This window comes from Odontesthes bonariensis, chromosome 3, assembly GCF_027942865.1.
Source record: "Odontesthes bonariensis isolate fOdoBon6 chromosome 3, fOdoBon6.hap1, whole genome shotgun sequence".
Classification (NCBI taxonomy): domain Eukaryota; kingdom Metazoa; phylum Chordata; class Actinopteri; order Atheriniformes; family Atherinopsidae; genus Odontesthes; species Odontesthes bonariensis.
In genome coordinates this window covers 38,293,203-38,317,861 of record NC_134508.1, presented here as the reverse complement: position 1 = coordinate 38,317,861, position 24,659 = coordinate 38,293,203, and the positions used below count along the sequence as shown (strand labels likewise).

The 24,659-nt window shown below is 38.6% G+C and overlaps 1 protein-coding gene across 5 annotated transcripts in view; it reads right to left on the bottom strand.

The window, feature by feature from the left end:
* The window catches only part of LOC142377541 (dedicator of cytokinesis protein 3-like), a 224,270-nt gene that overhangs the window by 78,825 nt on the left and 120,786 nt on the right, over positions 1–24,659 (bottom strand). For all 5 annotated transcript variants that reach the window (XM_075461759.1, XM_075461761.1, XM_075461760.1 and 2 more), the window contains exons 4-5: positions 13,613–13,668; positions 4,488–4,584 (exon numbers count right to left, since the gene is read on the bottom strand). In XM_075461759.1, coding sequence (XP_075317874.1) covers positions 4,488–4,584; positions 13,613–13,668 — 153 coding nt within the window. The remainder of the gene's footprint in view (positions 1–4,487; positions 4,585–13,612; positions 13,669–24,659) is intronic.

Sequence of the window (24,659 nt, the reverse complement as noted above, 5' to 3'; positions counted from 1 at the left end):
TACGCTGGGCATGCGCAGTTCATATGCTACTCATACGCTAGTCGTACGCAGAGTACGCTGGTTATACGTTGTACATACGCTGACATACGCTGGCCATACGCTGACATTTGCTAACATTCGCTGTCCATACACTGTCAATACGCTGACGATAAACTACTCATACGCTACTCATAGGTTCAATACGGTAAGTATATGCACAATTCTTTATTTTCAAGGACTTTTTGTGCGTATGAAAATTATATCATTAATTTTCATACGCAACTCATACGCTTCTCTCATACGCAACAGTGTGACAGGGCCATTAAAGCTGATGTGCTCAAAGTATGAAAAAAGCACTCTAAGGATATGAGTGACTTTGACAAGGACCAAGTTGTTATGCCAAGAAGCCTAGATCAGGCCATCTCTAAAAGTTGTGGATTTTGTGAGCCGTGACTGATATAAAGTGAATAGTAACTATGTAAAGTGGTCCAAGTGAGAATAAATGGTGAGCCAGCAACAGTATCATGGATGCCCAAGTCGTCATCTTTAATGTCAGCATCTTCATCACGCTTCAGTTCATTTTCTTAGCATTTCTTGTCAACATGTGTGCTTAGAGTGTATTGGTACAATGACAGACAATTCCTCTTAAGTATCTACCTTTTTTAGCATCATCCATTCAGACAAAGCATTATCATTTCTTGTTGTTGAATTTACAGCAGCATTAACAGGACAATAATGTGAGGTCTGTCAGGATGGAAATAGAAAATGTTTCATGCAGAACCCGACAATGACAGTTTTGTCTTTCATCCCTTCAACTCTGGCAGGGAGCAAAGACAAAAGTCTGTTAACTCTGAATAAAAGCGTGGAGTGACAGGATTGGCAGGACATGAGGAAGATGAGTGATGAACACAGCCCTCAGAACAGATACAGAAGACGAGGGACAGTGACAGATTTAGATTTCAACAAGGCTTCAATCACCGAGTCTTTTTCCTCCTTTCATGTAGGTACAGATGGATTTCCAATCATATAATAAATGACACTGAAAAATAATAGAAAAGAAAAGAAGACGGATGGCCTATAAGCAAGAAAAAGAGATTAGATCAAGAGTAAATAGAGTGGAAGAAAAAGTCTGTTCCATATGAACTGACAGCAACTCCTTAATGTTAGGGAGGTCAGGGTTACCACTTGCAGCTTTGACAGACTGAATCTAGCCGACTGTAAGATACACTATAATTTTGCCTATGATGTCCCATATTTTCTGAAGCATGTATTACTATGATGACTTTGGAAATAACTTTGCTCATTAACATTTGAAAAGGTAAAGCAAGAATTATATTAAGTGCGGCAGAATGTCAGACTATCGCTGCTGCCGGTGTTCTTTGATCAGCCGGCCGGAGCAGAGCGATTCACCCAGAAATGGAGGAAAGACGGGTAGAAATGAGTATTCCTCTATCCACTTTATTTTAGGCTGATGTTATAGCAGAATGGAGTGGATGAGATGGAGCAATTTTGGAGGTGAGGCAATTTTGGAAAACTTAGTGAGTGGTCTCATTTTTCTTTCCCTCCGTTTTCAATCACAACCGGTGTAAGATGTATTTTAGCCCTGATTCAAGTCTTGAACTTCTCCCAGAGGAGAAATATTGGGTGTCTCATGCATCCTCCTCCTGGGGATAAGAACATGTGAAGAGAGGTCTAGGAATATTACTATTTTATGTAAATTCATTACAATATTGTATTGTGCAAAGATTGACTGATTCTTAAATCCTTCAGCACAGTCGGGCATATCTTGGAAACATCCCAACTGAATTTATCTTGGTTAGATGTGAACTGATATGCAGACATTCAGCATTTTGACTGGTATGCTGAGTACGATGTAAACCCACGACTGAGCAAAGTCGCCCACCTGGCTCACAATATTTCCTTGGTTATGGATATGAGCTTTAAGTAGAAGGAAAATATTTAAAAAAAAAGAGAAAATTCCACTTGGGAGGATCTGGGCTGTTAAATTGATTCGTCGGATTACAATAAATGTACAGTTATGCTTACATCAGACTTAAATCTATGTCAGATTCATCAAGTAGTGCCCCCTCTTGCACATTTAAGTTGATCTATAAAGTGAGAGGTCTGCAGGACATAAATCAAGGCAGACAGAGGTTACAATATATAAATGTATAAAAGTCCCAATGAGGAAGAAGGTGGAGTGGAAAAGCTTGAGTTTGAGAGAAAAAGAAAAAAAAAGACAAAACTCTAATTTCTAATTTGTGTTTGTATAACACTAATGGTTACTTCAGCTTCACATGCAAAACTATTGTTGAAAGACAAAGCCGGAACCAAATGTCTTTTATAAAGTACACTGTCACCCAAACCACAAAGAAAACCCTTCTTTAACTGGAGTTAAGACCTCACGCACGCGAGGCAACACCTGCTCTTTTCAAAAGCTGTCAGATATGTTCTTTTTGTGTGTTTTTTTAATGTGTTTTATTCTACTGAAATCTTCAAGATGGTTTCAAAGATTAGACCTGTGGGTTCAGGACATCTGCTGTACAGTTTTGTAGAGGCAAAAGGCTTGGGCAAGTTACTAGTTCTCCACACTCTTTACCCAGCTTGACCAAAGTGGTTCCAGTGCTGGGTGACAGAGCCAGTTCAATAATGAATGGCTTGATTTTCCACAGTCAGAAAAACACACCATAAGGTCACTTTAAAGATCTATACCAATACATGTTCAAATCTCCCTTTAGTGTACCTGAGTTTCTGTAGAGGACCACAGTGCAGGGAAACCGTTAATCTTCACAGATCCCAGTGTCTGTAAATTGCCTCTACAAATAAATGTCTAAAAAATCATCAGTCTAGTTCATAAATGTGGAACAAACTGCCAGTGGAGATTAAACTTTTACCAAATGTAGACATTTTTAAATCCAGGTTAAAGACATTTCTGTTCTCATGTGTCTATGCATGAAATATCTTTTAACTTATCTAGACTGTTGCCTGTTTTTAAATTCATTTAAATGATTTTATTTGTTTCTTTGTATATTCTTTTATGTATTTTTAATGCTTTTTGCACTCCCTGCTGCAATGCTTTTATTTTATGTAAAGCACTTTGAACTGTTTGTACATGAAATGTGCTATATAAATAAATTTGATTTTGATTTTTTTTTTTTTTTAAATACTGCTTCAAACAACTGTCTGTTTTCATGAGGTTCTCTGCAACATTAACTAGTATTTCAACACATTGACTGGTATTTCAAAATCACATTGTAAACTGGATCTATACATCCCTTTTATAGCAAGATCTGTAAACACTAGCTGGAGACATCGAAACATGGTCAATGCTGCAATCTAGCTGCAAACAGTGATTATAAATCTAGTTGAAAAAGGCAGTTGTAAATGTTGCATTCACATTTTCTCTTGAACTAAGCAGACCAGATGCCTCACTGGGTCTGGATTTTTAATCATGGTGATTGCAACTTCTTAGTTGGTCAACACAACTCTGCCCCCATCCTCTGATTTAAACAGTTCTTTGTTCTGGCCCAACAAAGAGTTGGTGCTGCTGTAGCACCAGTTTTTCTGTGTTGGAGCCAGAACTTTGGCTGCCAAAAAAAAAAGAAAAAAAGTTCTAAGTTGGGCATTGGCTGAAAAACACTGGGACCAAATTGATGGAACCCTAATTATCTGTCTTTATGGACACGAGTTCTGAGAAAACAATGCACAAGCTTAACTAAAGAAAGCAAACTGTGTAACTAGCAGGTTTGAGTACATATATGCAGCATCATGCAAATCGAGTTACTTTGAATATGTATGGCAAAACAAAGAAGGGAAAGAAATCAACTTTTGCCTGAAAAATATTTCAGTGCAAATGGCTCCATATAAATCTTAGTAGCTGAGCTATGAGTGAGTGAAAACACCTCATGTCCCAGTGAGTGACATGCTGACAATTAGACTTCCAATTGACATAACCATTACTGAACGTCTTTGACATCCAGCGACCAGCAACTGTGATCTCAGGAAATTAAGTGGGACATTAAGGGACAAACAAGAACCCCAGAAGCATCAGAAGTCTTATCATCTGTGAAACAAAAGTAACTCTGATGAACTGGTTTCATAGCTTTAGAACTGCAAATGCAAAGGTTTGAGTGTCAAATACAGTTTTGCAGCAATGAAAAGGCTTGTGACATAGGTGAGCAGCATAGACAACCGCTATCATTCTGTTAAGTTGGAAGGAAATGACACCTGCCTTTCAGGAAAGAGACAAACAGCGACAATGTTTGAAGGACGATTCCTCCATTTTAACTGAAAACAGTATTTTGTGTGTGTGTGTGTGTGTGTCAGAGTGAAACCAGTCACTCGTAATTACTTTAAAGCTCTTTTATTTTGAAATTTTTCAAATGTCTAGAATAGGCAGTTGTACTTTTTACACTATAACAGGATATACAGCCTTTTATAGGCTGAATATGTTGTTATCAACTGCAGCAGAACTACAAACATGAAGACAAACATTCTCTGATGCTTACCACATAGAGCTGCTTCCACAGTAAAGCCCATTCCTGAAGTGTTGATGTCACCTCTGTAACAATGGGGTCTTCCAGAGGCACAACAGTCTCATGTGGCCTGTAAGAAAAAACAAAAGAAAAAAAAACAAGGCCAGATTTATTCACAGCCGGTTATGTTAACCATCATGTGACTCACAAAGCACCACACAAATACAAATAATTAACAGAGGGAGTGAACATCCACATGGTTGACCTTGTTTTTCACCAGCGGAACTTAATCTATTGTCTTGAGTTTCATTCAGTTCGGCTTCAACAACAGTGAATTAAAGTGAATTGTTTTTATTTGTATTTCAAAGTGACAGTCCAGTGAACCACAGAAGAACTTCCTCTACTCAAAAACAATTTGTAAACCAAAGAGTAATTACATAATCTCATAACTATTTCAATAAAAAAATAAATAAAATACATTTGGTGTGTGCAATAATTTTGTTATCAAGGCTGCCTTAACCAAGACCAGAGTGTACTGAGATTAGAACCAGTCCAGACTTTGATGGGCCAGGACCAAGAAAACTATGCTTAGACCTCATACAAAAGAATGAATTCAGTATTTGCTATTTTATTGTTTATACAGCTGCAGAACTGTATAAAAAACAACTAACTTGATGACATATTTTCCAGACTTTTATGGGCCAAGCTGCTAAGATGAGTACATTACTGAACCAGCTGAACCTCAGAGGACGTCAGGTCTCTTCAGTACATTAACACATCATTATGCAGTAACTCTCTACTTCTTTTTTTTTTGTTTTTCTAGCTGCCCAAACACATATTTTGACCACAGGGGAGATGCTGGCTAAAACTAAAAGCTGAGTCACTGTTTCAGCCCTGGAGTCAGAAATATGAGTGTACCTCACTCTATATTTACCCTCTCATCTCATACCACAATTTCCCTCCTCCCTCTCTGAATTTTTTTTAACGCTGCGTCTCACATCTTCCATTTCCTCTCCCTCCATATCTCTCTTTTTTTTATAGCTGATTAATTAATAAAAGCCAGTGTGCCAGATTAGCTGATCTTCCCGCTGAGCAGTAGCTGCCGGTCGCCTGGTGATTTCACCCACATTAGTTACACTTGTGTCTTAGATGCTTTCCCTCTTCTTCTATCCCTTCTATATTCCCTCCCTCCTTCTGTTCTTCTTCCCGTTCTCTTCTCTTTACTGATCTTCAATTTTTTTTCTCCATGTTGAGCCAATTCTCATTAATCTCTGTTTCACTGCTCCCACTCCTTTCCTCCTAGATTTTTTCCCCCTAGTTCTTTCCTATGCTCAAGATGTTTCTTTACTCTATTCCTCTCCTACCTTTTTCTATTTTCTGTCTTTGCTTTCTTCTTTTTTTCCCTATTTTCTCCCAACCTCCAACAATTCTCCCTCCTTACCTTCCTCGATTCTTTTCTCTGATCCTAAATCTTACTTTTGCCCTCATATCTCCAGATTTCATTCAGCTTTCTTTCACTTTGCCAGTCTACTGTTTACTCTAGTTTTCTTTTTTTTGTGTATAAAAGTGCATCCATATTCACTCTGATCATACACAATTATGTGTCCTACTATTGCTCTTTAAACTGCTCTCTGCATTTTTGTCCTCCATCAGTCTCCAGCTACTCATATTCTCATCTCCTCCATTCCAGCTGTCTCTTCTTATATATGACCCCTGCTTGTTACCTGTGCAAACATTTCATTCTTAAACACACTTTCTGTCACTACTTTCACATTCTCAAAAGCAGCTTTTTTTGTGTTTTTCGTTTGTATCACAAAATATTTACAGCCCACAGCTGTGCTTACAGCTTTAAAGATGTAATTTTCAAGTACAAATTATCAAAATAAATTTAGTGCAGGAACCGTTTTGCAAAATAGATTTTATATATACTCAGCAACAGATGGACGTCAAAATAAGCACATCAACAACAACAAGCACTTAGGGTTGCATTCTCTGCACCTAGACGACTGGACGTTTTGACTTCTGACTGGAAGTCCATAAAACTGCATCAGCTCTACTTAATCTCTCAACTTAGGTTTTTTTTATATTTACAACTTCCTACAGCTGAAAGTCCCCGACACACCAAACGCCCTCTGTTTTAGTCTGAATCTTATCTCCAGCTATGACGACAGGACATCAGAGAAATCGAGACTATGCAGACTATCTTAAAATTTAATCAATGGCCTTTCTGACTTGACCTTTCAGACCAGAGACCAGATCAAACGTGTAGCAATTACCACAACACTGATCGTCCCCACTGCCTACACTTGCTGCAGATACGAGGCTTTAAAGAAACACTAGAGAAGTTTGTTAACCCTAAAACTATGTGCTTCTGACTGGTTTTAAAGTACGATTTTGTTTGTACTTTTTTATGCATATTAATGGGCCTGACATGGTAAAATTGAAAGCTTTTTTGTTCATTTACAGTTGACCCTAAATGAAACAACTTGATGGTGATTTAAAGAATATTTAGTTTTTAACATAAATGCACATCGTGCAACTTTGTTTTATTTAGGTAAAACATTATTTGAAATGATCAAGGCAATATTTGAAGATCACAAAATGAAAAACCAAGCCGTGCAAATAATGTCTGATGATAAGCTACAGGCCGCTTGGTCCTTCAGCGGCTCAGGATGAATTGAAACAATACATTTCTTAAGAGGTTTCTCTTTGTTGTGACACTGGCCTTGTTCCATACTTGTCCTTTGAATTTTCAAAGCAGTGGAAAAAAATCAAAATGGTTGATAGAATAATTTTTTAAAAAAAGCTCAAAACACAATTTACAAAAAAATTATTGTGCCAAAAAGAAGAAATACATTTACAAGGGAGACTTCATATAATATGGAAAAATGCCTGTGAGAAGTTTTTGCTTCTGTCTCTGTTACGCCTTAACAAAACACACATGCTCCCGTTTCTTTAGGCACATAAAGGAGGCATGAGAGATGAAGCCATCAAACTCCAGATGCCAACATTAACCTACTCTAAGTGTAAAATATAGGTCAGCGGTCACTTATCTTCATTGGCCTTAATAGGAGCAGATGAGCATTGTGTAATCAGCTACACACCATAACGCTTTACTTCAGTGTTCTTACAGTAAGAAAAAGAAGCTTCACTTGTGGTACATGTTACATGAACCAAATCTGTACCGCATCATCGATCTTTATAATCTCAAGTCTGAAATCTTTGATGTGAATAGCTGGTAAAATCTGTAAGAAGATTCTTTCACATATAAACATCTCAGCATATCAGAATTTAGTGGAAGATGAACACAAGTAAAAGTAATTTACCAACCTCACAAATTCAGCAATAATATTCACCAAATAATGTTGTTGATCTGCAAGTACATGTAACACAGCTAATCTGGCAACTGCTTAATATTCTAATAAATGAATAAATATGTGTGTTTTCTAGGGCTGGGCGCGTTAACTCGTTATTATCGCGTTAACTCGCCAATTATTTAACGCCGATAAATATTTTATCGCGCATTAACGCAGGTTTTTTTTTTATTATTATTATTATCATTTAAAAAAAAAAAATAAGAAGAATTTTTTTTTGGGGGGGGGGGGCTTTTGTTCCTTTAATGGATAGGAAAGTTCAGAGAGACAGGAAGCAGGGGTCAGAGAGAGGGGGAACCACATGCAGCACTGGGCATCTGATACAGGACTCGAACCGGGGCCAGCTGCAGCAAGGACTATAGCCTCTTGTACATGGGGTGCCTGCTCAACCCACTACGCCACGGACCACCCCTGTTTTATTATTTATTTAAGTATTGTAAAAGTCTGTTGCTCACAGGCTTTTATTTTCTAAAAGTCTGTTGCTGTCTGCTGTGGAACCAGAAAAGAAAGTAATTGGAGGATCCACCAAACATGGAGAAAGGTACGGGTACTTGGCCATTTTCATTTTAAAGTTTTTCCAGACGGCGGAGTCAACAGAACCAAAGTCATCTGTAAACACTGCCAAGTTGAATTGTCTTCTCACCGTAGTAGTTCCAGTCTAAAATATCACTTAAAGGCAAAACACACAACTGATAGCAGCAAGTCATTAAAGGAAACAGACAGTGGAGCGAGGCTTCTACATAAAAACTACAGAAAGATGCTGATGTTAAAAGTGTGTTTGCACAACAAATGTTATGGCACTTTCATTCATATGGCAGTACATTTAAAATAAAAATAAAAGCTAAAAGCTATACACTACTTTTGGATTCATTTTTGGATTTTGCGTACAAATGCGATTAATCGTGATTAATCAGGGAAATCATGTGATTAATTAGATTAAAAATTTTAATCGTTGCCCAGCCCTAGTTTTTTCCAACTGACCCACTTGAGGATTTTGCTGATCTGCTGACCTTTATTAGTCTGTTTTCGAGAAACAGTGGAGAGACCACTGATGGCCTCTAATCACCCATACAAACAAAATATAAACATGGTTCACAGCAATGAATGAACAACCAATTATGTGACTTTTTAAATGAAGAACACATTCACTGCAGGGAGCAAGTGGAGTCATCTTGTGATTTCGGAAAATCAATCCCTTTTCCTGAGCATAATCACTTCTTTTGCAATGTCTGCATGCATTAAATATATGCCAAACAGCCTAATTAAAGCATCAACTTTTAAACTGTTGAAAACCAACACAGGACTGACAGAAGGAAGTTTGTTAATTTTGTTAATCAAATTTGATTTATTTTCTCAGATCTGTGTGTGTGTGTGTTACATCAGAATCCTTTTCCTTGTATGTGTCTGTACAGTCTGCAGGTTGCTGTCAGTCTTACAGTTGAATGTGGGCTGTGTATGTGTGTCGACAGCTTTCTTGGTGTCTTTAGGTGTGATCCTGAAAGTGTGGAGGTGAGGCTCTCTGATGTCTATAAAAGTCAGCTCTGTGAGTGGATGTACTCTGTAGAGAAGGAGACAGCTGTCAAAGGGTTCTTCATAACATTGTTAGAGGCTGCAGCACACAGGTGTCTCCCCAGGATTCACCTTGTGATGCTGGCCTGGAAAACTTAACAAAAACAGATAAAAAAGATCAAAGTTAAGAGATAAATTTAAGAAAAAGATAAAGATAAGAGGTCGCTGGTCTCTTATCCAGTGTTTACTGCAAGTGGTTCTTACAGTTCTTCTTTCATACACAGATCATTGTTAATTATCATTACTATTATCATCATAGTTCTTTAGACTAGACCACTAAGTAAGTTCCTGTGCAGAGTGATGCACTAATGGAGCACTTGTACATTTGTAGGAGATGGCTTTCTAATAAGCCTTATGAGCACTGCAACAAAAAATAAAACAGCAGCCTTTGAAGCAGTGTATCTTAATTCCGGTCCTCGGGACCCACTGCCCTGCATGTTTTCGATGTTTCCCTCCTCCAGCTCACCTGATTCAAATGATCAACTCGTCATCAAGCTCTGCAGTGGCCTGATCAAGAGCCATTCATTTGAATAAAACACTGCTTTACAGAACCCATGTTACCCTCATTTACAGATTCATAATTAGATTTCAGATTCAGCTTCCTCCCAAAAGACCCAGTCTGCTGTGATTAGTCAGTTGCTTGTTCAGAATTGGTGAACTGTGAGGCAGATGTTTGAGGGTGTATCTTTCAAATGTCATGTCCAGGAGAAGACTAGATTATAAACATTTTGATATGTGTTTGGGATCTGAATAGGGCTGGGCGATAAAACGATAACGATAGCTATCGAGGTATAACTTATATCGATAGCGATATTAAACATGGTCGATGTACTTCGATAGATTACATTCGTAAATTTTAGACAATAGGAATAGCCTATGACAACGAGAGATGCGCCGCGCTGAACCAATCACGTGGCTGGAATTGAGCCACGCCAGCAGCTGGTCGTAGTGTGTTTGTTTGTTTGTGCTGCTGCAGCCATATAAAAAAAGAAAATGAGTGCTCCCTCGGAAGAAACGACGGAAGAAACAGCCAAAGGCATGACATTGTTGATAAGAAGGGCCCGAAAAGTTCAGTGGTGTGCAGTATTTTGGTTTTTTGAAGTCCGACACGAAACCGAGTAGTGTGTTATGTCGAGCACATGTTCCGACAAAGACAGGGATTACCACTAATCGTTTTGAGTACCTGAAGCATTCTTTTGATTAGTTGATGTTAGAGTGCGATGTCTGTCACAATAGACAATCTTTACACGCACATATGTGTCGTAGTTGTGTTCCCGGTCAATGTTTAATAAAGAGAGCGGCACCTCCTCACTGAAGCAAGCGAGCGAGTTCAGAGCAACATGTAAGGAACTGAGTGAGTTTGCTACGTGTGTGAGGGATGTCTACATCAGTTGAGACGTCGGGAAAGAGCTCACGAACAGCAAGAGAGACAACCGCTGCTGGAGAGCAAACAGTTGACCGGTCAGATATAGGATCTTAATTTGAAATACCTGTACTGTATTTATCTGAAACAGTTGTACAGTGTCACATATCATGTTTAACTTTGACAAAAAATAAATATTGAATTAAAAATTAACCTTCTGAAATCTTCACATCTCAATTAAGAGTAACAGGAAGCATTTAAAATTCACAAAATAGGGATATGTATAGATATATATATATGCAGCCACGGCTGCTGTATTTGGGCAGGATGGGCAGAGCCCGGCCTTCCACACCCCAACCTTTCTTTTATAGATAAAATATAGATAATTATAAATTATAGATAAAATATTTATTTCAACTTCAATCACAGTGGGAATCGTATTACACCATATTGTGGCTTGTGACGGACTTTGCGAGTGGAATCTGTTTTTATTTTCGCTGAAATATAGCCTACCTCCAGTGTGGCTGCTTAACGTTAGATCTATGGCCACTGGCCAGGGCAGATGCCTGGTCTGCCCTCAGCTAAGCCCGGCCCCGCCGCCCCTTCTTAGAACTCTCGAGCACATTCTACCAATCAGAATCACTGTAGGCCCCAACGTAGCAAAATATCATGTAACATTTAGCGCGCCTGTATAGATGCTATTGGGGCAGGTGTATGATCTGCCCTGGACATGGAAAGGACTCAAAGGGTTTAAGAAATATTACTCCGCCCATCTAGCCAGTGGGAACTTCAGTGCCGCTAAATTCCCCTACAAACTTGTTGGATAAAACGGATAACTATGTCGGATTTGATGAAGGATATTGGCTTAATCCGGATTCACGTTTGTGGTAGGTAAAGATTTTACTTTATAGTTGCTATCTTACAAAGTTTAAGTGATTGTGATCGAAGTCTTTGCAAAATGGGAAACTGGGAGTGATTTAATGAAATATCTTAGCTTGATGAGCAAAGCAATGTTGAGACAGTAAACAATGTGTTGACAGCTTCGTACATGTACAGTAGGTTACTTGTCTGCTAGCTTAGGTTGGAGCACTGTCGGTGTGTGTGACATGAAGCATTTTTCGGAAAAGGCAAAAAAACACGAGTCCAGCAAGGCGCATCTGAATTGTGCCATGAAATTAGCGATGCAATGCTTTGCGACAAGTTTCCCTCTAATTGAAACGTAGGCAGTATTAATTCCTTTCACAAACTTTCTCTTCGCTCATTTTCACGTGGCTTTTGTGTTTGTTGTATGACTTTTATGTGAGTGCGCACCCCCCCCTCCCCCCCCCTTGCGTATGGTTGCATAGACTATTGGCCTATTGCGTATGCTCCATAAAAGCTTGCATTTTGATAACGCAGATCATCTGCCCCGCCTATTTTCCAGACCACGAGCCGCTACTGGATATATCTATACAAAACCCTATTTTGCCCATGCCGGCACCTACACAAACTCAAGCTATGTTAATGCACGGTAAATCCATAATTTGTTGAATAATCATCTTTCATTTAACTCAAATCCCACCACATTCACGCGCTGCGGGTGCTTCATTTTGTTAAGGTGCGAGAATGATGTGAGGATGTTTCCTCAATCCGAATATCCTCAAAGTGAGCTGAAGGGACTGGAAGGTCCTCCAAAAAGGTGGAGAGATAACAATTATGCATAAGCTAGTGTGATTAAAAATAAAAAAGTAACACACACCATCATTTTCTTCATCTCTCTAAAACTCCCACATGTGGTTTATAAGCCATTTTCAGACCTACTTGTTTAATAGTCATAACTATATTTGTCATCATGCATCATCTTCCTATATTCAATAAAATACTCTAACTCTCTTCACTCTGAGTATTTTTTTTTCCATCGCCCTGAGGCCAACTTGAAACCGTTAAGGATTCACTAACTCCAATTAATTCACTCTCCCTGCCTTTAATTATAGGGATGAACTTTTTTTTTCTTTTAAAAAATCCTGATTTACAATCATTATGCAAATGTTTAAACATGTGTATTATTGAGAGTGGACGGGAAACAGAAAGTAATCCTATTCAGAAAGAACAGGTCTCAAAACAATGATCCCACCATGAAACAAGAATTCAGCAGCAAATAAAGAAAAGAAAAGAAACGCTTCACAGCACGGTTGAAAATAAAGAATACTCCACTGTGGCACTACCACAGGTACAGTGGACAAAAGCAGTTCAGTGTAGCTTTATCCTACATAATCAGATCAGTATTGCAGGGACTTCAAGTTTTCAACCTTCTGTATGGTACAAAAACTCTCGGTAGTTTGGATTTTTTATTCTTATCCATCAAGCAATAACACCAGGAAGGTGTCTGATAGCTCACATGACAATAAGCCCAAACAGAAACCTTACAGTTCTCAGCCATAAATAGAACAAAACAACCTGCAACAGTGTACTCCCTGCGGAGCTCTGATCTCAACATGGAGTAAGTGTGGACATAAAAAAAGGGGAGGCACTAACACAGACCACAGTCACAGAAACTCTGAAGCAAGCTCTCCAATATGCAGGAACAAACCAATAATCAAGTAGCTTTATAAGAGAAGGCTGCCCAAACCAAACATTGATTTAAGATTGAACTGGCCTTGGTACTGATGTAACTGGCAAAGAATCAAAATGTTACATTTTACAGTACATTACCTGCAGTACTTAATCTATGGTGTAAGCCATTTTAAACTATAGGTTTTCATTGACAATTTTGAGTCCTTCTAATTAAAATAGTAAAATAGCGAAGCACAGAGGTTTCACAGATGGGGTAACTTTAATGGTGCATGGCACAGCGTGCAGGTTTCAAAACTTACCCTCGGTTGGTGACGATGGCTTTCTTCAAGTGAATGTAGCTGGCAGGAAAAACTCCCTGGAGACAGAGAGACATAAAAACACAAATAAAGCACACAGTTAAAACCCAGATCCGATAATATATTTTCTAAGCAGCAATATAGTCATGAAAATGTGCTCCAGGAGTTCAAAAGCACAATAAAATGTGTCATTTACATAATTTACGAAAAGAAACTAGCCCACCCTTTATGGCGGTAAACCCTGCTGGCATGAATAAGCAGAAAAAGGTACAAGACAAAATGTTCAAACTTGGCTGAATGTTTTTCTAATTTTTTTCCAGTAACACACAGAACAAGCTAAACACATTAGGAGGGAGACTCGCTGCTCTGTACGGCACTGCTATAAACCGTGTGCAGTGTCCGAGAGGTGTCATGTTCAATAATTCACGTGAGACACTGAAAGTTATAAAGAAAGCTGCTGACATTGTAGATAGGCTGCATCATTTCTTTCAATAGGACAGGATTACTTTATACAAATGGGATTGGTAAATTAATGATGTATTATATATATATATACAAATGTGCTGTTTTGTCCGTTTATTTCTATTTTGATGTTAACATTATATTCCCATACGCATTTAGGGACTTTCTTTTGGGTCAATCAAATTTTAACATAAGAGAAAAAAAAGTTGTCATAATGTTGTTATGCTTTATAGCACTTTACCAACAGCTATCAAAGTTGTTGATCATAGTTTTGTCACTTAGTGTGTGTACGTGTGTATGTGAAAACTAAAGTCCATCCTCTTTCAACAGCCTTTTTATATCAAGATATAAAAAACTATCAGGTCCTTACAAGGTCTTGAACTTCTGTAAATACAACCACTAATCAAATGGACTTGATTAAGTGATCATCAGCAGGTGTGAGCACCTCTATAAAACAGCATTCAGGCGTGTGTCAACACAATGCCAGAGGGATGACATAAGCAGTGATCTCAGATAAGCAGTTGGTGGTGCAATGAATCTCAGGTAATTTCCACAGAAAATATTCTAGAGGAAGATTATTAATGAGTGGATTGACTTCAACTGTCTGCTTAACCTTCATGACACGGTGGATCATTTGCAACTAAATACTGTATCTGTTGCTGAAGGTTACATCAATAGATAATTTGCGACCCAAATAAAAATAATCTTCAATTTTTTCTCAACACTATCTTTCTTGCAAGCAAGGTAAGTAAATGAAGGTGTTTGATTAAAAAACTAACTTTAAAAATGTATAACTAAAGGAATATCTGGAGCAGAGCTCAAGGGTTTCCAAGGTCCCCTGTATTTAATGGACGTTTTCATGAATGTTTTAAAGAACATCTACGATGATATGAACAGGGAATGCTAAGTGAGTCAGGTTAATTCAGTTCAGTTAAATTCAGTTTCATCTATGTCTCTATATATAATATAATATATATATATATATATTATATATATTATTTATAGCGCCAAATCACAACAAATGTCATCTCATGGCACTTCAAAGATGCAGTCCATATCGAGCCAATCACAATCCAGATCATTGTAATCCAATCAAATCCAATCCAATAAATTTTAAATTAATCCAATTCATACAGAGCAATTAAAAAAAGGGAAAGAGGTGGCAACAAGCTCCATAACACCAGGACAGGGATACCTGCTGAGAAAGTGAAACACAATTTAATGACAACAATAATGTCATATGTAAACGGAGAGTAAAGAGAGCAGAGTGAGGAGAGGTGCATCATGGGAGGGCCCCCAGCATAACTATGGGATGTTTCAGGGTCACCTGAGCAATCCCTAACTGTAAGCTTTATCAAAAAGGAAATTTTTAAGCCTGATCTTAAAGGTAGAGAGTTCTCTTAGTTCTGCTGGTCCCCATCAGAACTCTGGCTGCAGCATTTTGGATCAGATGGAGGCTTTTCAGAGAATAATAAAGATTTACAGTCATCCAATTTTGAAGTAACAAATGCATGTTAAACAAATGGATGTTCCTAATTTTAAAATTAATATGAAGGTGAAGGAAGGCTAGAAACCTGTTTTACACATGTGTCAACGTGTAGATCGTGGTCCAAACTACAAGGTTCCCAACTATAGCACTAGAAGCCAAAGGAATGCCATCTAGAGTAAGTATACAGAGAAACTATTTCTTCCTAAAGCGCTCAGGTCCAAAGAAAAAACTTCCATTTTGTTTAAATTTAGAAACAGAAAATTAGGAGCTATATATCAAAACCTTGCATATAGGCTAATCCAAATATATTCAGCATAAGATATACATTTTAAAATGAAATTACGTTAGAAATTTTGTTGACTTTTTGATATTTCTCGGGTCATACCAAGGGAGTACATATATATAGGAAGATTTATGACTGATGACAAATAAATGTGTAATGGAAAGAAAAGAATCAACTTGACAAATGTAAGTTCAAACGCTTACCATGAGAACCATCACACACCTTCTATATACTGTATGTTTCTACATTTTCACAAAGCTGCTGGGATTTTTCACATTATAACATCTTCAAACTCAAAAGAAACCACACAGTTTCTATTTGAAATGAATATGTAGAGGGTGTGCTGTTTTATTTGTATACCCCACAGATACAGCTAATACTATCATTCCCAAATGCAGAAGCAATTAAGCTCTTTGTGTCGTAAAATCTCTGCATCTCCAGTGACTCGGGACAGCAGGTACTGAGGGGAAGCCTTTAAACGGCAGGGACTTCTAACACATGTTTGAGTGAAAAGGAGAAGAGTAGAAACAAAGACATGGGAATCTATTTCAGGACTCAAAATACGCATTTCTATTTGCACATCTATCAAAAAGTCCCTGTATAGATTATTGTAAATACATTTGTTTATGTATGTTTGAATCTAGTTTACATATTGACTCAACTGTCAACCAGCCAGTGCACATATGTAGAAGATGAATGTGCAGTATTAGCTAAGGTAGTCCCGCATCTGTAAGTGTGTCTGTGTGTGCATATCCATGTCCTTTCTGTGCTATTAATGCTCAGTCACACTGCAATCATGCATGAGAAAACTTTCTTTTAAGCCACATTTCAGTCGCTTCTCCTCTCTTGAGAGAGATGTAAACCGCTGTACATATGTTTTTGGGGTCAAACTTTGGACAGTAAAACACAGGGGAACCACCATCTGTTGTTATTCAGATGTGAATGCATTTTCTTTTTTTCTTTTTTTTAAAGGAGTGAGGGATGGGAAAAACCTTTAAAGGCAGAGATAAATGAGAACTATAGAGGTGGGGTGAAATAGAGTAACTGGGGTGAGCCATGCATGTGGCAGGAGCAGCTCAGAGGTGCTGGTCCTTCCTCCAGCAAACTCTTTCAATTACCTGTCTGCCTAGGACCATAAACACTATATGTGAGCTTCAGAGTCACACAGCCCTCACAGCCCCGCTCCATAGCTTCTTGTTCAAGACTCAGAAGAATCTGCAGTCATTTTTTTATGTAAAATATATCATTTAAACTATGGATCTGTATTCTATGCTGCTTTAGACTTCCACTTGCTACATTTAATTGTAAATGGACAGCAGTTTGTTAGTTGTTCACTTGGGTCATGAGTTCAATCACCAAAAGTATTACCCATGTTAATATATGCAAAATAAAGTAGAAACATGTACATATCTTAAACAACAATACAGTTTCTAACACAACGAGAGAACCATCTGAATCATAAACATATAAACCAAAGAAAAATGAAAGACTCGAAAATTGAATTAGTACTGTAGGCTAAAGCAGGGCAGAAATGGTCAATCATAAAATCTGAAGCCTGATCTGCAGACTGCTTTAAAGTCATTTTGAATGTCTTTCTATTCAATTAATGAGATCAGCTCTCCTAAGCTGAGCATACACTGTGCAGCTCTGGGCTACTCAGGATGAAAGATGTTTGTGAAAGTGTAACAAATTGTTTTCCATTAATTTGTGTTCTTTCTGTTGTGTTTCTTTTTTGGGGGAGGGGGCAATGTGCGCAAGTCTTGCAAAAATGCAGACAAGGCATGTGTATGATGTCATAATCCAGCACAGACATAAACCACAGTCATGGTAGGGATAGGTATCCTTTCAGCTTTATGAGAAGAACAGAGCTAATTCTGGAAATTTAAACTTAATTACATTTGGTTTACTAATTCTTAAAAATACGGGGAATGAGAAAAAAAAACAATAAAATATTTGTACTGAGATCTCAAAGGCATGAAAAATGATGAAATAGCTATACTTGGATCTATCATGATTTCCAAACCAATACAAATCCAGCCGTAAGAATAATATGTGAAAAACACAATAATATAACATTAACAAGAACTGTTTACACGTCTGTCATTTTGCTCCAGAAAGATCTGGATTTCAGGACTTTCTGCTGTGTTGTTGCTTAAGTAAAACATCTGCATGTTTCTTCCACTAATAGGTGCATAAATTTGAGTCTCTAAATAGCTTTTTCATAAAAATAGATATCACTCAAGAGTTTATACTTCACTACAACACTTAATCTTTATTTACTTGTTTCTTTAACTAACACCTATCAAACAATCGTGACTACTAGGTTGAGACTATGAGACTATACTCATAGTAATTTAACTTCCTTGACTTTTAAGCTCTTCGTTTGGTACTTTTTGGTCTATGAACTGCCAACAGAAAAGTAAACTTAGACCTGTAATATTGGAGACATCAGATCCAGATCATGAATGATGAAACACATAAGCAGGTGCATGTACACATGTGCACACAAGACCTTTGAGCCAGATGAGCTGAGAGCCTAAGGCGTTCTGGATGCACTGACCTGTAAACTGCCATCCACTGTCTCAGCTAACTTGGCAAAGATAGGAACAAGATGTAGTGTATATGTGTGTGCGTAATGGGAAGTGCTGTATGATTCCTAATTTAGCTGATTGTGTCAAAACACCAATCCACTTAAAAAAGGTCATGTTATTTCAGAAAAAGATAAGAGACGGGAGGAAATTCAATGAGTAGAATCAAGGATACAAAGCCACAAAAATGAGAAAAAAACAGAGGAATATGGAGAATATGAAAAGGTGAATGAGACTGCAGTGGAAATGCCATCCTCCCACAAATAATTCTGTCTCCCTCTGGGCCCGTCACACTGTGTGTCACCTTGTGTTGAACTGTGTTTTAAGTGCTTTTTAGAGGCCAAGTATTGTCTTGAGTCTGAAAAATGGTGCATCTAACATCATAAAATTGAAAAAGAGAAAAGGACACGGAAGAAACAAAGCTGGTTAATAGAGGCAGAGATGTAAATCAGTGTAACTCTGACACATTGTGAGGGAGATTGTGTCCGAGTATAAATCAGAAACATCAGCTCAGATATATACCCGTCTCAAATCCTCTTTCTACTATAACTCCCAACATAAATGTAATGATTATTAAAGGCACAGCCAACTGCTTGATTCTCGCACTAGTCCAGGAATCAAATTCAAGCTATTAAAGATAATTGTTTATTATCCACTTAAATACCCCAAGCTCCATTGTGGCTCTATTGTCCTCATCTGTGTGTCTAATTGTGTGGAAATATACATGATTATGCAAACAACATTGGCTTAAATTCTCATTTATAAAGCAATGTATCAAAATGTCAAACTGTGGGAAGACAATGCTTAAGAGTCTTAAGACTGGTAGAGAGCCAAGACTTTCTATGAAAAACATAACACATTTAATTTCACGGATTGTTACTTATGTATGATTTAAGTTGCTTAATTACTTCCATCTCACTGACCATTTAAATTAGAACCTAAGTGAGGCCTCATAATAAAGTTTAGTGTGTTCACGTCAGCACAGTTAAAGTGATTTACCCTTTTTTTCATTAGGCAGGGAATGATTTGCTGCTACCACCACAAAACTGTACGTTAAAAAAAAATCTCAGTTTCAGTTCCATTTTAAAAGAGAAAATGGGGCAAAGATCAGTGAGAAAGGGATTTGTTTGTTTGTGTGTGAATAGAAAATGCACTGGTAAAACATTTTTTCTTAAAACACTCAGCTGAGGTATGTATGAATAAAATCTTGATAATTATCTTTTAAAACAAAATTTTGTAGTCTTGTACCTATGAGCAGGACAGAAAAAAAGAAGGATAAGGAAGGAAATACTTCATGATATTACATGGAAAACTACGATGGAGTATTGCATTCACTTAATAATAAAAAATTCACCACGTTATCTCATAATTACGAGATAAGATCTCAAAATTACGAGATAATTATCTCATAATTACGAGATAAGAGCTCATAATTAGATAATTATCTCGTAATTACAAGATAACCTGGGAATTTTTTTTATTTTTGAGTGAATGCAATACTCCATCGTAGAAAACAGAGATCAGTAGAGTAGGATATTCAGCCATTTCTCCATATTCTTAAAGAGCATGACATGGAGTTATGGTCAGTTACAGCAGCAACTGAAGAGGTCATCATGCTTAAATAAAAAAAAACAGATATAATTCCTGTCTCTAACATTTAATGTTGGTGATTCTTTTCACTGCTGTTATAATGTATTCAGCCTATCACCATTTACAACATTCAATCCATCTGACTTCTCTGACCTCCACGACCAAATAATCTCGACTTCTTCTCTTCCCTGTCCGTTTTTATCTTTTCTGCTGACTGCACTTTTGAAGAAATTCACTTCACGTTAGTTTGCTCCGACAAAGTTATTTGTTTACGTTTACATGTGTAATGCAGTTACACTAATACTTAGTTTGTATTTATTTTTATTTCATGTCACTTCACTAAACTGTCCTGTCATTTCAGATCCGGCCATGCAATTTACTAATTTCCCTCACCTAGGTTTCCTGCCCATCTCCTCCTCACCTGCAGTCTATTTGCTCATTAGTTCCTCAGTGTATATATACTCATCACTTTCACTTGTCCCCTGCCAGATTGTCTTGTGTTACTCTTTGCCAAGCTCTCCAGCGGTTTCCAGTCCTGTCTACCTGTTCTGACCTAGTTCTGCCTTTCCTGGACTCCTGATACCTGCCTGCCCCTTGTCGGATTTGTTAGCCTTACTCTGATCACCTGGTTTTGACCCTGACTGTTTTCCTGGATTACTGATACCTGCCTGCCCCTTGTCGGATTTGTTAGCCTTCCTCGGATCGTTCGGTTGTGACCTGGACTGTTTTTTGGACTGAATAAACGGATCTTCCCTTGCTAATCGCCTGCCTCATTGTCGTGCTTTTGGGTTCTCCTTTGCTCGCATCATAACCGTGACAACATGAGATAAAAAAGAAAAAGTCAAACAGATTAAAGAATCAATTTGTACAGCTTTCTAGATAAAAAAAGCACATTTTTTCCAGAAGCATGCAACTTGGTTAAATATGGACTATTACGTCTCTTAATGGTAAAACTTATATAAAATGACCCCACACATAAGACTTGAAGCCTTTTCATGCATCTGGCTGATAGGCATTTGTTGCATATAGTGTGTGGTGTGAAAGTACTGAAGTAGAATAAAGGGTCAAAGATGACGCATCACTGATGTGCCTCTGAGTTGGCAAAGGAAGTAATATTAGTGATGAAACAGTCTACTTGTGAAAGGGTGAGCCGTCATAACAGAACACTTCGCTTTGACCAACAACGGTGTCATTACTCAGCTGATGTGGCAATGTTGGCTTGCTGAGTGTAAGCACAAGCTGATCTTCTTCTGTTTGGTCTCTATGAATTACCATAGAGGAACAGCTACAGCTTAACCAGGACACCTTGTTTGCTCCAATAAGGCACAACTGATGTGTGACAAGGGCTTCAGAAAACATTTTCAATTAATAGCTCTTATAGGACAAGTAAGACCATGTGATGAGAAAAAAAAACCAATAATTTGACAGTTACAACTGTAATGGCAGTAACTCATAGTCTGCTTTGCAAGACCATTAAATAATTAATAGTCCTTGCAACAACAGTGCTGACCTTTGGAGAAAGAAGGTGGGTCATACATTTTTTAGTTCTGCTCCCAACTGCATTACTGCAGTATCTGTTTTGACCTGCAAATTTAACAAACTGCTAATGCTAACCTGAAGAATAACATTAATTTAATCAATGAATTAGGTAAACAAACTTTTAGAGGTAGATGTTATCCAGAGTAATTGTTTTTCAGAAGGAAGCTGTTAAACATAAGGAGTCAAGAAGCAGACTGAAACGTTCCACTTGTTTAATATCTTCTTTGGCGCCAAGAAAAGCTCAGAACACTTAATTACACCGCCGCACTATAAACATTGATGAGGAAAATATGCTAATTATAATCCAATTCAGGGTCGACGGGGAGCTGAAACTTATCCCAACTGAGAGGCGGGGTACACCCAGCTCAGGTTACCAGACAGTTAAAGGGCCAATGCAGAGACAAACAACCATACACACTCACTTGTAAGGGTCAAATCAGAAACACCAGTCAACCTAACGTGCATGTTTTTGGACTGTGGGAGGAATACCCAAAGAGAACCCACGCATGCATGAGGAGAACGTCAAAACTCCACACAGAAAGGCTCCGACTTAGATTACCATCAAGGTAAAATCTGAGAAGTGCAGGTTGAACTGCTGAACTATAGCTCTCACTAGGCTGTTGATCCTCATAAAATCTTCACCAGATTACAGGTCTTAAACAAGATGGGTTCAGTTTCAGCACAGGAAAGGATTTACCAAAGTGCTTTCAGTTAGTAATAAACAAATCGTATCTCAAGTATTCTATATGTAAGTCACAGTACATTTAGTGGCCTATCAGGCAGACAGTCATGTTTAAGAACACATGGAACAAGCTCTTCTATTTGGATGCATGGTGGGGTTTGGCTATACTTCTAAAATTGAGAGGCTGGCCACAGATATTTTAGTCCACCTGATGGAGATAGAATGCAAATTGAACTGAAAGTTACAGTACAACATAAAGTGAAACGTACTGGGAAGACCAGGAGTAGAGAGTCAGTACTATATCGCATTGAAAGCAAACTTTATATCTGGCTTAGTTGAGTTTGAAGCACCTATGATCGTATGAAGTCAGTGGATCATTCTGCTCTCAGTGTGCAAAAATTCATGTCAAAGTTGAAAGGAGTAACTGGTTGTGTCATGATGAAAGTTTTACTATAACATTATTCAGCTCATCTCAGCATGACGCCATGGCATCAGTGGATGAGAAGGCTCTCATGGCTCATCAGTTATGACCGCACTGAGTTCAGTATGTTACATTCTACAAAGGAAATGTTTTTAAACAAGTAAAATATTAACCCTGTTCTCTCCTTCTTTGCCTTCCTTCTATATTTCCTCGAGTCAACCCAGATTTTTTCAGCTGATTCTTTTCATTACAATCATACTGTACTCTCTCTTTTGTTTCGCTTCACTGATCTGCTGGCCCATTTTCTGCTTACTTTACAGTAATTACACTCTTTTGTTTTAGTCTAATCACACCTGCTGATGAGTTTGGGATAATCTGTGTTTCATTGTACTCCAGCAGTCATTTCTGAAACAAGATAAAGCTAGAACAGCAGCTGCAGCCGACTTTCCTTTTCTGCCTTGTCCCTCTATTGTCCTCAAGGAGTTAATCTTCTATTCCTAACCCTAACAAATCCCTCTATTCTGCTCTTTTATGAGCTTTTCTGTTGTGTTAAGCTCTCCTTATTGTCCTTGTTTCAAGCTAGAATGGGAACTGAGCAGTTCCCATATTCAGCTACAAGCTACAATGAGGGCTGCCCATTCAGAGACCTGGCCATCACCATGGATGACTGTGGTGACATCAACCCGGACCGCGAGGAATCTGGGTGTGACCCTGGATGACGAACTGTCGTTCTCGCCGTTCCTGCCGATTCCTCCTCTACAACATCCGGAGGATTCGCCCCTTCCTCACCGACAAGGCAGCACAGGTGCTCATCCAGGCTCGTGTCATCTCCCGCCTGGACTACTGCAACTCGCTCCTTGCTGGCGCCCCGGCTTCTGCCATCAGACCTCTGGAGCTGGTTCAGAAAGCTGCTGCTCGTCTGGTGTTCAACCTCCCCAAGTTCTCCCACACCACTCCCCTTCTCTGCTCTCTACACTGGCTCCCTGTAGCTGCTCGCATCCAGTTTAAGACTCTGGTGCTGGCCTACAGGGCAGTGGAAGGAACAGCTCCTTCATACCTCCAGGCTATGGTCAAGCCCTACACCCCCGCCTGACCACTTCGCTCTGCGGCCACCAGGCGCCTGGCTGCCCCGTCACTCAGGGGTCCTTGCGCACGATCGACACGGTCACGGCTTTTCTCTGTTCTGGCACCCCGATGGTGGAACGATCTCCCGACTGATATCAGGACAGCTGAGTCGCTGCCCATCTTTCGCCGCAGGCTGAAAACCCACCTCTTCAGGAAAAACTACCCTGATCCGCCCTCTTAGGACATCACCTGCTCCGTCCTAGTTCCTTACGCACTTATTGTTTCCTCCACCACTGGTACCCTCTATATTTTCATTACCCCCTACCCGAACCAGGGTTTGAATCCCATTCCTGCTTTTCTTACCTCTTTTATTTCTCCCCCTACCCGAACCAGGGTTTGCATCCCCACCCCGCTGTGACTGGTGTGCAGTTGGTGAGAGGCTGAGGTATCTGACTTATCGCACTTACTCTAGCACTAGTTTTGCTCTTAGCTGTTTGGTATTGGAAGGAAATGTACTTATGATTTCTTGTGACCTGAAGTTCTTTTGCCTACCGATGTTGAACGCACTTATTGTAAGTCGCTTTGGTTAAAAGCGTCTGCAAAATGACCGTAATGTAATGTAATGTAATGTAAGCAGCATCATAATGCACTCTAGTCTATAATTTCACACAGTGTTTCTGATCAGTCTGAATGATAAAATAACAGTGATTACATCACAACAGCAAAAGCGTGTAACTTCCTACTTTATTGTCTGATTCTTTGGCAATGAGTGTCTTTCTTACTATTCTGAGGAAGATTCTTCCACTGAACTGAGCTTCATAAAAAACAAGAGGAGAGAATAATAAAGTTTTCATTTTCACTCTTTCAGTTCAGTTATTGTTTGAGTCTGCTGTGGCTCAACCAAATATTCAGCGCAATTTTACTGTGTCAA